The sequence below is a fragment of the Ictidomys tridecemlineatus genome, chromosome 10 (genome assembly GCF_052094955.1).
Source record: "Ictidomys tridecemlineatus isolate mIctTri1 chromosome 10, mIctTri1.hap1, whole genome shotgun sequence".
Classification (NCBI taxonomy): Eukaryota; Metazoa; Chordata; class Mammalia; order Rodentia; family Sciuridae; genus Ictidomys; species Ictidomys tridecemlineatus.
The window spans coordinates 16122854-16137882 of record NC_135486.1 but is presented as its reverse complement, the minus strand read 5'-3'; the positions used below and the strand labels follow the sequence as shown (position 1 = coordinate 16137882).

Here is a 15029-nt window from a genome sequence, read left to right as displayed (position 1 = left end):
GGAATGGAACCTATCTTACACAGGTCTGAAAGGCAGAGCAGAGTCTGGGATGATAATGCAGTGCCCAGTCTTCTCTCTGGAACCTCGGATGGAAAGGCCACTTTCCAGGTCCCTTATATTTTACTTTCTTAAGTACTAAAGCATTTTTTTTAGTTGGAGCTGCTTTGGATGCAAACCTTTCTAAACTGTATAGTCTTAATAGAGGACTCACCATGACATTACTCAACTTTCACTTACTGACTCAGGGCCTTTCCTATGACCTTAAATCACCACAATATCTGGCCAGGGCCACCTGCACGGGTGGAACTGGCTGTCTCTAAGCAAACTAAAACTCCAGAGTTTTAGTTCTTTGCTGGCCTTTGAGATTTTCCCCTCATCCCTTCACGTCTGAGAGGTGTGAGTCTTGTTCAGCTTCCCCCACGGCTGCTTCCATCCGTGCCAGGTCTCCGTCTGGCTGACTTGCTCAGCTGTGTCTCAAGTTAGTGCACAGGGCTCTGTGGTAGGAGCCGGGGCTTCCCGTGACACACCAGGCGAGTCCTTCTGCATGCACTTTGGCTGCTCAGATTCCTTTTTTGGTGTCCTTCCTGTTCTTAGCCAAAGACTTGATAGATGAGGTTGCTGGACGGCTGCAGGCCCCGGACGGGCAAGGCATTAAGATATACATACAGGGCTGGGTTGTGGCTCAGTGGTGGAGCGCTTGCCTCCCATGTATGAGGCACTGGGTTCCATCCTCAGCACCACATATAAATAAATGATTAAAATAAAGGTCCATCAACAACTAAACAGATATTTTTAAAAGGATATACATAGATATCTTAGTATAGATCAACAAGCATATGTGTACATAGCTTCCCTTGGCAATCCCAAGAGACCTCATAAAAAGTGACATCTTTAGGTCATTTAGAGTTCATAGTCAAAATTTTCTGGCTGGATAGGCTATTTCACCTTGATGTAATAGGAAGGCAATAAATATTTGTTAATCAATTGACAAAGTATTCTCTATTTCAATTCATGTGATTCGTGACCCTTCAGAGAGGCAGCACAGTTGGTTAGCTCGGGTGAGGTGCGGGGCCCAGGTTCCTCATCTATAAGCCAGCAGGCTGGTCTCCAGCTGGATGCTCTCCCTGTGCCAGGAGGAAAGTCTTCTTAGTACTAGAGACGGGGAATCGGAGCTGAGAGGATTCCATACAAACAGACCTTGTTAGAGTCACTCTTACTTTCCTTTGTCTCCCCACGTACTTCAGGTTCTTTCCCACAATGGCCTCTTTCTGTCCAACCTAGTGTAGAAGCACTTTGGTGTGGCTCCCTCTTTGGATCTTCCTTTTCCTATGAGGGCTCCTGGGCACATGTACATGTTTTCATAACATTGCTATTGTGCCTCTCTGTGTGCTTCTCCCCTGGTCATCTGTCAACTCAGTTCAGGCTGGAAACCCCCGTGGGGGGGTGGACAGGGGGTAAAGTTTCGCCTCCCCTTCATCTCCAGCAGTGCAGCTGAGTCACCCAGTGGGCTCCTGCTAAGTCTTGGCCTGAATCCTGTTATACCTCCATGATCATCATTAGCTTTCAAGTGGACTTGTGGGAACATTCATCCTAATCTTCATTTCACTGCAGACTCCTACACAGCTCACTTTTATTGACTGAGTTAATTATTTTGTTTTCAAAAACAAAAACAAAAACAAAACAGCATAATAAGCACCCCCAAAGCCCAAACAAAAGCAACAGCTAGAACCCTGACAACCAGCTACGGCCAACTCCACGTTAGTCCCCACTGTGTGTGCTCGGCCATGCCAGTGTGGCCATCCCCCTGTCAGTTGACTTTGATTTGGTTTCCCTGCACCCCTAGGTGAGCTTTTAAAAAGCCAATTACCCGTTTTAGTTGTTTTAACATTATAAAGAGTGCACCAGGCCTTGTGTGATCCTTTAGGAATTACTCTTTTCTCTAATAATATATTTCTAGGGTCTATCTGGCATTGTGCAAAGCTGCAGAACATTTGATTAAACTGCTGACTACCACTCCATTATGTGAGTGTAGTGCGGTTCATTTATCCAGCCTCCTGTTAACAGGGCTTTATTTACTTATTTATTTATTTTCTAATTATGAAAGAAATTTTCCCCAAGCACCGACAGTGTAATAAGCACTGGGCATACATTATTTCATGTAATCCCTAGCCTTATTAGACACAGAATTTTTCACTTCCAATTTTGCCTGAGAAAATGGAAACTCAAAAGACCTGCCCAAGATAACAAGCTACTAAGAATGTGCCCTACAGTGGCATCAAGTGAAGGTATGAGGGTTACCTGTCTTTATGGAATGCGACTGTCTTTCTGCTCATGGTGTGTGTGGGGAGTCTCACTATCTTACTTAATTGTATTTATATTTTTAAAATTGTGTGTTTATTAATGCATTAAAATTATACATAATAGTAGGATTCACTGTGACACATCCGCATGTACACGTAATGTAAATTGCCCCATGTCATTTACAGGAATACCTTTTCCCTCCCTCCTTCCTCTCCTTGGTCTCCTTTGTCTGCATGACTGGTCTTCTATCTGTTTTATTTATTTATTTTAAATTTTGTATGTATACAGATATTTTAGTTGTTGATGGACCTTTATTTTATTTATTTATTTATTTATTTATATGTGGTGCTGAGAATTGAACCCAGTTCCTCACACAGGCCAGGCAAGTGCTCTACCCAACTCCAGCCCTATTTATTTTTAACTGGTGCATTATAATTACACATAAAGTGGGATGCATTGTGACATATATGTATATGCACATTACATAATTTGGTCAATTTCATTTCACAGTTCTTTACCTCTTCCTCAATCTCTACCCCTTTCCTCTCCTCTCCTATTCTCCCTTCCGTTTTTGTGAGATCCCTCTTCTTCTCATCCCCTATTTCTCTCTCACTTCTCTATATGAGGGAAAACATTCATCCCTCAGCTCTCTGAGTCTGGCTTGTTTCACTTGGCACGATGCTCTCTGTTTCCATCCCTTTACCAGCAATGACATAACTTTTTTATGGCCGGGTACCTATACCACAGTCTGTATATACACACAACATTTTCTTTATCACTTCGTCTGTTGACAGACATCTGGGCTGTTTCCATAACATTGCTATTGTGCATTGTGCTGCTGTAAACAATGAAATGCAGGTTTACTACAGCGTGCTGACTTCGGTTCTTTTGGATAATCACCAAAAGTGGAGTGGAACAGCTGACTCATAGGGTGGTTCCATTCCTAATATGTTGAGGAATCTCCATACTGATTTCCATAGTGGTTGTACTATTCTGCAGTCCCACCGACAATGTGTAAGTGTTCTTGTCTCCCCACATTCTTGCCGGGATTTATATTATTCATATTCTTGATGACTGCCATTCCAGCTGGAGTGAGATGGCATCTCAGTGTAGTTTTGGTTTGCATTCCTCTGAATGCTAAGGATGTTGAACACTTTTCATGCATGTGTTGGCCATTTGCATTTCTTCCTTGAAGACACGTCTGTTTGTCCATTTGTTGATTGTATTATTTGATTTTTGGCATTTCTTTATGTAATCTAGATACTAATCCTTTGTCAGAAGAGTAGTTGGCAAAGATTTTCTCCCATTCCTTATTTCTAGACACATATGACACTCAAACCAAAAGGATATGCATGAACCAAAACAGAACAGTAGCAAGTGACAAGACGGAAGCAAAAATAAACGCTTCCAGAAAAGAAAATCTCTCCCAGGACCAGAGAGATTCTCAGCTCAGTTCTACGGGTCTTTAAAGAAGAACTAATGGCAATCCTTCTCAAATTATGCTATGAAATCGAAAGAGGGGAACACCCCCAAACTTATCCTAGGAAGCCCTAGTAGTATCCTGTAACCAAAGGCAGAGATGGACACACCAAGGAAAGAAAACCACAGCTCAATCACCCTGATGAACAAAGATGCAAAAATCCTTACTTAAAATATTAGGAATCTGCATTCAAAAACACATTAAGATTTTTCTAATTGTGATGCTGGGGACTGAAGCCAGGGCTTCACACACACTGGGCAAGTGTATGCTCTCTACCACTGACCTATACCCTCGGCCTTATCTTATCTCATATATCTGCATCGTAAAAGATGATTTTTCTTGAGTCTTTACATGTCAGAGGATGAAAAGTAAAACTTTTCCCATGACCTTCCAGAAAGATTTCTTAGCTGAATTTCAGGTACCCAATGTTCTGCTTCAGTTTAAAACACATACACAAGTGAGCATGCTGCTGTGTAGAAAACAGAGGATTTTCTTCATAATTTTAATGTAAACACATGAGCCAATTTAATAAACTTCCCTAAAAGCTGCGGCACACTGTAGTCTACAAAGTGTGCCATGTCAGTGTGTCAAAGGTAAATAATGGGGCAGAGAAATAAATACTCCCCACTCAATGGCTCCATGGAAGTCAGACATGAGACAAGCATTTGAAATGGCACAGGGTTGTGGGGGAAGCTCAGTGGCACAGCACTTGCCCATTGTGTGGAAAGCCCTGGCTTCAGTCCCCAGCATCACAATCAATCAATCTATCAAAACAGTGTATTTCAGAGGCCTTGAATGACTTTGTCGTTGTTTTCAGGGTTGGGGATCAAACTCAGGCCTTGCACAGGCTAGTCAAGCACTCGACTGCTGGCCTGGGTTCTCCCGTCTTCAGAGGGCGTGGATGAAAAGGGGACCTGGCTGTTATCAGATATCTGTGGTCCCCAAAGGCAGATGAAGTGCACAAAAGTGATTAGTAGTGAGGCACAATAGGGAGGTCATGGTTATAGAACAACATTTACCTAAGGGTGGAAAAAAGGTGATATCGTTAAACTGACATTGTAAACCACTTAAGTGGATTCTAAAGAGTTCAGTTTTCTCCAAAAGTAAAAATTAAATCACCAACCTCTACCCTCAGGTGGCCCTGGCTGTGGCCATGAACATATTAAGCTAGGTTAAAGTGATTATGACCGAGGTTATTTTTGTCTCAAATTTTTAGAAGGCCCAGAGATATAATGACTTCTTTTGCTTATTATCTCGATCATGTAGTAGTCAAATTGGCTTTGAGGAAGGAGGCAACTCTGCCATCTGTACCTGCGTAATTGGTTCATATTTAGGTAGAACAGTGTCATAGTTTTGTCTCCCCAGAGCTCCTGTATTAATGCATTAATAATTTCAGCGGTGAAACAATTAGATTATGAGGTCTGTAACCTGATCCCAGTTAGGATGGACTAACTGGGTGGTAATTGTGGGCAGGTGGGATATGGCTGCAGGAGGTGGGTCACAGTGGCTTGCCCTGGAAAGGTACATCTCCCCTGTAGCTCCTCCCCCTCTCTGCTTCCTGGCTGCCATGGGGGGAGCAGTGCTTCTCTGCCATGCCATCTTGCCATGATGCTTGCATCATCTTTAGCCCAGAGCAATGGATTTGGCCTGCCATGGACTGACCCTCTAAAACTATGAACCAAAATAACCTTTTTGTCCTTTAAGTGGCTCTTATTGGGTATTCTGGTCACGGTGATGAAGAGCTGATTAACAAAAACACTACAGTAGAGATAGCTTCCTGGTTGCAGAAAGTACATTTCATTGTCAAGGTAGTCAGTTCTAGAACAATTTAGAAAACTACTAGTTATTTTTAACTTAAAGAAAATGCATTCTCTATTTTATTAAAATATTTGTGGACTGTCATTTGTTGGTAATCAATAATTATATTTTTAAGTGCCCCATTCATCGAAGAAATGTATCGAAACATTCATAGCATCATTGTTTACATGAGCTCATGAGGATAAAACCATGTCCATCAAAAACATAATGGGTAACAAAACTGTGGCATGTTCTAATGGTGGGTATGCTCTACATTGGTGAGAATGGATAGCTCATCCCTACACACTGAGTCAGAGGACACTCGGAGTGTTTCATGTGATATGACTTCTTCTTCTTCTTCTTTTTTTTTTTAGTTAAGGATCTTTCTTCTTTTACTACTTCTTTCAATGCTCCCCCTCCCCATGCTGGAGCTTGAACTGAACCTCACTCTCTCCGTGAAATTGTCCAACCACTGAGCTATATTTCCAGCCCTTTTTAAACTTTTTAATTGTGAAATACAAAACACATATAAAATATGTTATTTGGTCATTTAAAAATAATTATTAAAGAAAAACATAATCACTACCCATATTAAGCAATTAGAATGAACCACTGTTCTGAATTTAACGACTTTTCATGCCCTTGCTATTCTTTATTGTTTTATCTAGACTTAAATACTATATATTGCTTCATTCTGTTTTTGAGTTTCCTCTGACTCAATGTGTAGGGATGGGCCATTCATTCTCACCAATGTAGAATATACTCACCATAAAAATATGTCACAGTTTTGTTACCCATTATGTTTTTGATGGACATGGTTTTATCCCCAAAAGCTCATGTAAACAATGATGCTATGTTTCAAAATATGTCTCCTGGCATGGATGTTATAAGAGTTTCTTGAGGCAATACATCTGGGAGTGGAGGGTCAAGGTTCAATTTTATTAGACAATGTAAATGGTTTTCCAAAGCAATCACTAGTTCATATTCCCATGAGCAGAGGTTAAGAATTTCTCTTGTTCCACATCCTGGTCAACTTTCTGTGTGTCTGATTCTTGCAAATCTGGTGGTAAGATGCAACATTTTTTTCATATACATTGGTCATTCACGTTTTTTCTTCAAATGGCAGTTGGTGTCTTAAGCTTAAGTTGGTCCATGGTTTCTCTGTCCTTATTCATTTGCAGAATTCTTTTCTATGTTCTGGAAACCCAGTTATTGTCATTTATATGGTCTTCCCCATTTTGTGGTCTCTGTTGATTTGATAAGTAGGAGTTCTTAATTTCAGGGTAGTACACTGATTTTCCTTAAAATTGACACCTTTTGCGTCTTACTTAAAATTCTTCCGTGTCCCAAAATCATGGAGCTATTTCTCTTTCTTTTCTTCAGCTTGGCCTGGAACTGTCAGCTTTCATAAGAACTGTGTGTTTGGGGTCTCTCTATTCTGTTTGGGGCCACACTGTCTGCTTTACTAAAGCTTTATAATAAGTCTTTATTACCTGTGTAGGCAAAATGGAGCTCACTCCGAAAACAATTTCAGCTTTAAAAACAATATAAGGAAAGTAGGAACTAGAACTTACTTTGCTCTGGGTTGATGAACTAATCCAGGAATCTCTTTGTTAGTTTTAAGTCTTACATTTGAGCTGGCACTTTTTTCCTGAAACACACAAACACACACATATGAGGCAAGATCAGAATCCGCAATTAAACCATAGCATGAATTTTCATCACGGAAAGTTAGTTAGATCTGTTTGGTTCCTTCACAGGGACAAGAGTCCTTGCAAAGATGTCACACAACACGGTGGAGCCCGCCAGACATTTTAACAGGAAACACTGTGCAGAAGGAGGAATTAGCTTTATAACAGCCATGACTGTTTAGAAAACACCGTGCCGCTAGTGTTCCATTCCTTGATTCTAATAGCCAGAGAGTCAAAGAACAGAAGGTTCTCACGTCAAAAAGAGGAGCAGCAGGAGAATCGGGGTCACTGGCCAGGTGAATGGACTTCAGTGTGTTTTATTGGTGAAAGACAAACTGTAGTTACAGGGACATCAACTTTGTACAAGTCCCCAGCTGTGACAAGGCCAAGAACACAACTAAAAATAACGACTCTTTTCACCCCACAACAAGTAGTGGGATTGAACTTGGCTGAATTAATAAAATGCAATTCTAGACTGTATTCAAGAAGCATTTCTTTGGCTTTTTACCTTATCTGATTTCTTTATTCTCAGTATACCAGCCATGTGGCAGAGAGATACTCTCAGATCATAAAGTGCCACGTATCAGGAAGCACACTACCTCGACTACATGGCTCTTCTGTTGGGAAATGTTCAAAGTACTTCAAATTTCCTTACAAAGCTTACCCACCTACTAAAAGCAAAGACTGTTCTGACCCTCGGAAACAGGTGACAACAGATATTCAAGGAACTCGAGATACGGCCATGATTTAAGACCCCGTCTCTGGGGAGGAATAAAAACTGCTGTGGGCCAGCTCCACATCATCACATGTGGAGGAACGTGAGATGACAAGTAGAACGGATGTCCCCAAATGGACTCTTTTACCTTCCTATTTCTCCCAAGACAACCCGAAGGTCGTTATGCCAATGAAGTTCCAATGACTTTTATGCTGTGGTTGTTATTTATCATCAAACATGAGCTTATCTGCAGCTCTCTAAAACATGTGGTAATTTTGTTTATGTTTTTCTAGGAAAAGAAACTACCATAATTCTCTTGTCGTGTCTCCTATCTTCCTAACCTTACATTAAACTTAACGATGTTTTCAGGAGCATTTATGAAGTGTGAAATACATACTGCTTCCTCTGCTGCTGATGTAATGAACTATCTTGTCTTTTACAAAACAGGTGGAAGAAATTGGAAAACTATCATTGCACTAGCTCTAGAAGGGTAGGGCCTGACCCTCTTCACCCACCACAGGGGGCCGGGATGCCCAGCTCTTCATGGAAGGTGCTTAGCAGATATTGGCAGACTGAATGACAATATCAACAAATTATTGATTTCTTTTTAAAAAGATGAAAATAGCTCAAATGTAGTCTCCCTGCAGGGCTGAGGACAAATGTCCTTCCAAGTTGGATATTTTCTCCCTTAAACTGTCTGTCCTCTTAGGTTCAATTCCGAAAATGGGTCCGTGTGAGATGGTAGACCCTGATCCCTTTTTCTCTATTCACCCAATCTCCAAACTATTTTTATTTTTTCATGGTACTGAGGACCAAATCCAGGGCCTGGCATATACTAAACAAGTGCTCAACCACTGAGCTGCATCCACAGCCCATCTCCCAAACTCTGTGAGCTTAAAGGATGATACCAAAATTTTCAAAACTTCGATGACAGGAAAGAAGACTTGTATTCTTAACTCTAAGAATCTAAGTGATATACAATTGTAATCTATTTTTATTTAGTTGATTAAACTGTACCCTTTATAATTACATGCCTCATCAAATCTTCCTTGAATACCTATTGTGTAGTTGTTAAGTAAAGAAAAAATTTCCCAGACAGCAGTGGCTCAGTGGACAGTCAGGAGAGAGGACCGCCTGGTCCTCAGCACTGCGTCATTCACAGGTATGTACTCCCAGGACCAGAGAAGCAAAGCCCCAGCTGAAACACACACATACACACACAATTACAAAATATTTCTATTATGCATTTATAATGTGTTCATTTTTCCATATCTCTGTTTGAATGTAAAGTATGTTAATGTATTCATTTTTCATTCACCAAAACTAACAGTCACACTGAACACATACTACAAGTCAGGCACTATTCTAAATGATTTACATCTTCAAATTTTGACACATGTATTGCTTTAGTGTTCATAAGTATTTATATATAAACTCATTTTCTTCCTACAATACCCCTCTGAGAGAGGTACCTTCGCTGTCCCCAGTTTATAAAAAAGCAAGCCAAGGCCTGGGGATGTGTAATACTCCTCTGAGAGCAACCGGTGCTAAGTGGAGGGACTGGGATTTGGGTCCAAGCTGTTCTCCACCAAGGCAGTGGTTGTCTAACTTTTTAGTATAAAAGCCCTTTTACCTATAATCTTCAAATTCTGACGCATTTCATTACACAATATGAATTTTTTTCATTTATTGGTACCACTGTTCATCTTATCAGAAAATTCTTGACTGCCGCTGTCAAGCTCATGATGGTGGATATAAAAATTTTCCAAAATTCTACTTGTGGGTTTACTATTTGACTTTTATCACTGGCAACAAGGACTGTCAATTATTTAATTGAAACTGACAGGCTCTCTTCATTCATTTTTGAGAAAATGATTAGCCAAATCCCCAGGTCTGAATATCAGGGATTTATCTTTTAGGATTTTTTTTTTTAAGTAGGAATGACATCTATATATATATATATAAAAAGGGACTGCTAGTTTAGCTGACAACCCAATCAACTGTACACGTGCTTTCCTCATAATAACCATCTTACTTGGTACATTGAGGAAATGCATTCTGTGTATTTCCCATTTTATCACATAGACTATCAAAAAGATGCATCCAAGCCCTCCAGATCTACTAAAACTAATAAAACTAAATAATTTGTACTGTTTCATCAAGGCCATTCTGAAATGAAAATAGTCTATATTTTTCCGCTATGAGTCCATGGTAGTGGTGAATACAATGACTACTATATTTGTCTGTTTTCTATTGCTGTAACAAAATACCTGAAGCTGAGTATTGTATTTTAAAAATAGGTTTATTTAGTTTAGTTTGAGGCCGAAAGTCCAAGATCAGGCAGCCCATCTGTTCTGCCTCTGGTGAGGACCCATTGGGTGCAAGACAACATGATGGAGAAACAGAAAGGGAAATAGCTCTGTGCAGAAGGAGCCAAGTGTGCATGCTTCATAACAGCCCACTCTCAAGACAGTTACATAACTTCCTGAGACCAGCATTAGTCTCTTCAGAGGTCAGTGCCCCAGCAACCTAATGACCCTAATGACCTCTTCCCTCATACTGAGCCCCACCTCTTAAAGGTTCTACTATCTCTCAACATGCCACACTAAGGGCCAGGCCTCCAGCTCATGAACCTTTTGGAGGCAAAGCACAATCAAATCATAGCAAATACTAACAAGGTTTCATGCCACTGCCTCGACTGAGATACCAGCAGCTTATCTACTGCTGCTATTGTACCACTAGTACAGATGTCACACAATGAAAAAGGCAAATAGCTCCTTAGGGAACCCAAGGGTCTGCAGACTATATATATATATATATATATATATATATATATATATATATTTTTTTTCAATTTGAATTACTGGCATTTATTATATATAAAATTCTCCTTAAATTACAACACATTTCAGTGCCAGATGCATCTGAATAGTCACATGAATCACATCTCCTCTTTTTTTCTACAGCTTTGAAATGTGTCAATATAGCATAGCATATATTTATTTGCTACGCTATGCTAACATTCATGTTTATTAGCATGTAGAATTCCCCACTGGAGGTTAATGACAAAAATAAATTGTTGCAGACCACACTTTGACCATAGTGTGTCTCTATTTGCATAGGAAAAAACCCCTGATTATTTAATTATGCTGTTTACCTTACTTTTAAAAAAGTTTAATAACTTTACTGGGGTAAAATTTTTTCTCCCATAGGATTTCCCCCTTATAATGGTACAATTAAACAACTCTGGTCAATGTAGAGCTCTGTGATCTTCTCTACCATCTAGTTTCAAAGCGATCATTCCCAGAAGCTGCCTTTCTCATAACCAGTTGCAGTTAATCCCTGTTCTTATCTGCAGATCCAGACAAACTATAGACCTGCTGTCTATCGCAGTGAATCTGCATTTCCAGATTCATATAAATGGAACCATACGATATGTAGCCCTTTGCATCTGGCATTTCACTTAGCATGTATTTTTTTCTCAGTACTGAGGATTGAACTCGGTCTCCTTGATGCTGGGCAAGCACTCTGCCACAGGGCTACATCCCCAGCCCTAGCGTAATATTTCTTAAGTTTGTTGTACCATGGATCAGTATTTCATTTAATTGCTAAATAACATCCCAATGTACTAATATACCACCTTTTATTCTCCTTTCCATCACTTGACGGGCATTTGGACTATTTTCAGTTTGGGCTGTTATGAATAATGCTGCTGGTAGACATTCACATGCAAGTCTTTGTGCAGACAGACAGGTTTTCATTTCTCTCGAGCAGATTCCTAGGAGCAGAAATGCTGGATTCCATAGTAAGTTTACGTTTCACTATTTAAGATATTGGCAAACTGTTGTCCAAAGGGGCTGCAGCACTTCACCCCTCCAACAATGCGTGAGGATTCCAGCTTCTCCCCGTCCCCTGCATTAGCACTTGGTGTCGTCTTTTTGATGATGGCCATTGGGTAGGTAGGTAGTGGGGTCTCAGTGTTGGCTTTGGTTGTAAAATGTGATTTCTCAAAGGCTCATTCTTATATTTCTGTGTATCTCAAACACCTGGCACCTTACTACATGGGAGGGTTTGTATATTTGCTGGCTGGCTGCACTTCTGAAAAGAAGTCAGTTTAATATTTGATTATAAACATCATTTAACTTCTATTTGGGGAATGTTTTGTTGGGGGAAAGGGAGGTTTAGAGACATCTGCCTACTTTAAAAAACAAACAAACAAAAAAAGAACAAGGCTGTGAGTGTAGCTTGGTGGTAGCTCACCTGCTTAGCACATGCGAGGTGTCTGGGTTGGATCCGCAGTAGGTGCAAAGGTAAATATCAATAAGACATTTTTAAAAAGGAGAAGCAGCAGCAAGCCAGCAGGGCTGGAGGAAGAAGGAGACGGAGGTCACTGGTGGGAGCGGTGGAGACATGAGGTTACCCCTAGAAGCAGCTGAGATGGAGCAGACCCAGTGGAGGGGGGGCTGAGAGCCACGTGACAGCTGAGCTGCTCCAGGAATAGGAAAAGAGAATTCAATGGGGAGATGGAAGAGGTGACTAAGAGATTGTTTCCCTTGGCAAGACAAAAACGGTTTTGATGGTATGTGACCTTTGTAAACTAAGTACTCTATCTAAAATAAACCGGCAACCACAGGGACTAAGATGAAGCCCGTCGAAAAGGGCAGGTTATTTTTCATGGTCCACCCACACTTGTGTCAGAACCATCTGGAAGGCTGATAAAAATGCACATTCTCAGGCTTCCCTCCAGGCACCCTGAGCATGGGTCTCTGTGACTGAGGCCCAGGAACCCGCAATTTAAACAAGAGTCCTAGGTGATCCTTTAAAACGTTCCAGAACTTCTATTGCATTTCGGATTTCCCCCATTTGCTGGTCTGCAGAGCAGTTTTCAAGCTGAGCCCTGGGGTTCCACAGAGTTGCCTCAGGTCCACAGGAGGCTTGCCAAAGCAGCAACCCCTTGGATTTTCACACTTACGGGGCTCTGACAGTTGGAAAAAGCATCTAGTTTTCAAAATTGCTGGCACCCTACTCTCAGTTAATGATGGGCTTATTGAAACAGCAAACCGAACACATTGTTCCTTTGCTTGGAATCACTTCATTTCTTTGTGAACAGAGTACACTTGTCATGTCAGAGTAAACTTATTACTCCCGACGTAGTTTCTGCGATGCTGAAGACAGACTGACTGTGTTCATGCTGCTGCTGAAAGCCACTGTGGGAAAGGGAGCCTACCAGGAGGCGTCCCTGGCTTCGCTTCCTGACACATCCCGGGAACCTCTCCTCCTCCGTTCTCAAGGAGGCAATGCCGGGGGCAGAGAGCAGCTTCTCTGTTTGGGAGGGATGCAACTTCTCTCCTCTCACTTCTTGGCCTCTTTCATCTCAGGGCGAGAGGACTGAGGAGCAGGAGCTCAGCCAGGTTCCCTTTCCTAGTTGGTCTTGAGTTGGAGGCCTGGTGGGGAAATCTCATGTTCTCCTTCTGGGCCCAACGGTAGGAAGTTCTGTCTGACACAGAATCCCCGGGGTCAGAAAAGTAGTCAGGGCTGAAGTACAAATAACAGCTCCTGGGACTGCTAATAAGATCTACACGCAGAGAAAGGACACAAAGGCATGAAATGGAAACTCTCAAAGGGTTTGCCCTACTCATGACTCTGTGTGTGTGTATGTGTGTGTATTTGAACCACTGCATTTCAGAAAGTACATGAAAACTAGATAAAGTAAATACTATGGTAAGCATAATCAGGAGATTTGAGAGTATATACACGCATTTTAAAAACAGGAACACATTTGGATATAAAATAAATAATCCTTTCAGCTTTTACGGAGAAACCCCTAGGATGTAATCACAAGGAAAACAATCTCATTTGACATTGTGCATGTGATTTTTCAAGTGCTATTAACATGAGATTGGATGTGGTCGCTTTCAAGTGCAAAGAACTTTAAATTCTGTCTTTCCAAAAGCTGGTGATTATATGAGCTGCCTTCACTGGATGTTTGTAAATGGAAATGCCCAAGCCACCAGATGCAGCCATAGAATAAAAGCGGTGCTGGGGATTCAACCCAGGGCCTGGTGCATGTGAGGCAAGGACTTTACCACTGACCTAGGTCCCCACCTCCAGATGTAGCTAGTACCGTGGGCCATTATCATTAGGTGAAGTCAACACTTGATAATTACTTGTCCATGAAGATTATTAGAATTATTAGAACTTTGTTAGAATTATTTAGTCATGATGAAAAATCTGAGCTTTTTAGAAATCTTTTTTTTTTCTATAAAATGAAAGAGTGTTTTATATCATGCTGTGCATCTCAATTTATATCAAACAATATAAAGTGAGGCAAATCAGTGTTTAAAGCAACTAATATTTTTCACATAGTTGTTTCTCAAAGTAGACTGGAAAAAATTTAAAAGAATCTTCAAAAACTAAATGGAGGTGTTAAGAAATTGCTCAGAACAGATTTAATTGCACACCAACACATCTAGAACAAAGTCATTAAGTCATGATGTCAGTAATTAATAGAAATAAGCAATCATGTTACAAGTTCTGCTGGGAATTGTAAGTTAAGGATATTCTGAAAAAATGCTATCTCTTCGAGTTTCTCAAAGAAATATTACACACATGAAGAAAATCAGTGAATTTGGAGGAATCATATTCAATTTTTGCCCAAGAGGCTTCTATTAGTAAGGATAAGGGAGATTCCCCAGAATCCTGACACTAGGAGCAGAAAAGCTGCTCCCGCGTCAGGAGTTCAAGGGAGCACATCCACCATCCAGGTCTAATGCAGGCTGCAGGAGCTCTGCTCACCCCAGTCCCAGAGCACTCAGGCCCCGTGTCATCCTGTGCTTTCAAGGTCACTCTGGCTGGAGTGGAGCGAAGGTTACATGCTCCTATTGACTTGACCCAAGTATGTCACAGGATTACTAAATTCAAGAACGGGGAAAACACAATCTGACTATGTATTTGACAGGAGAGCTAGAATATTAATACACATCCCTAGTAGCCACCATCATCTTAATTTTTTTTTTAAAAAGTATGATGCCAGAACTACTTAATA

At 40.8% G+C, this 15029-nt stretch overlaps 1 protein-coding gene across 1 annotated transcript in view; it reads right to left on the bottom strand.

The window, feature by feature from the left end:
- C10H1orf21 (chromosome 10 C1orf21 homolog) overlaps positions 1-15029 on the bottom strand; it is a 206801-nt gene that overhangs the window by 22581 nt on the left and 169191 nt on the right. The window contains exon 4 of the mRNA XM_005319698.4: positions 7153-7229. Coding sequence (XP_005319755.1) covers positions 7153-7229 — 77 coding nt within the window. The remainder of the gene's footprint in view (positions 1-7152; positions 7230-15029) is intronic.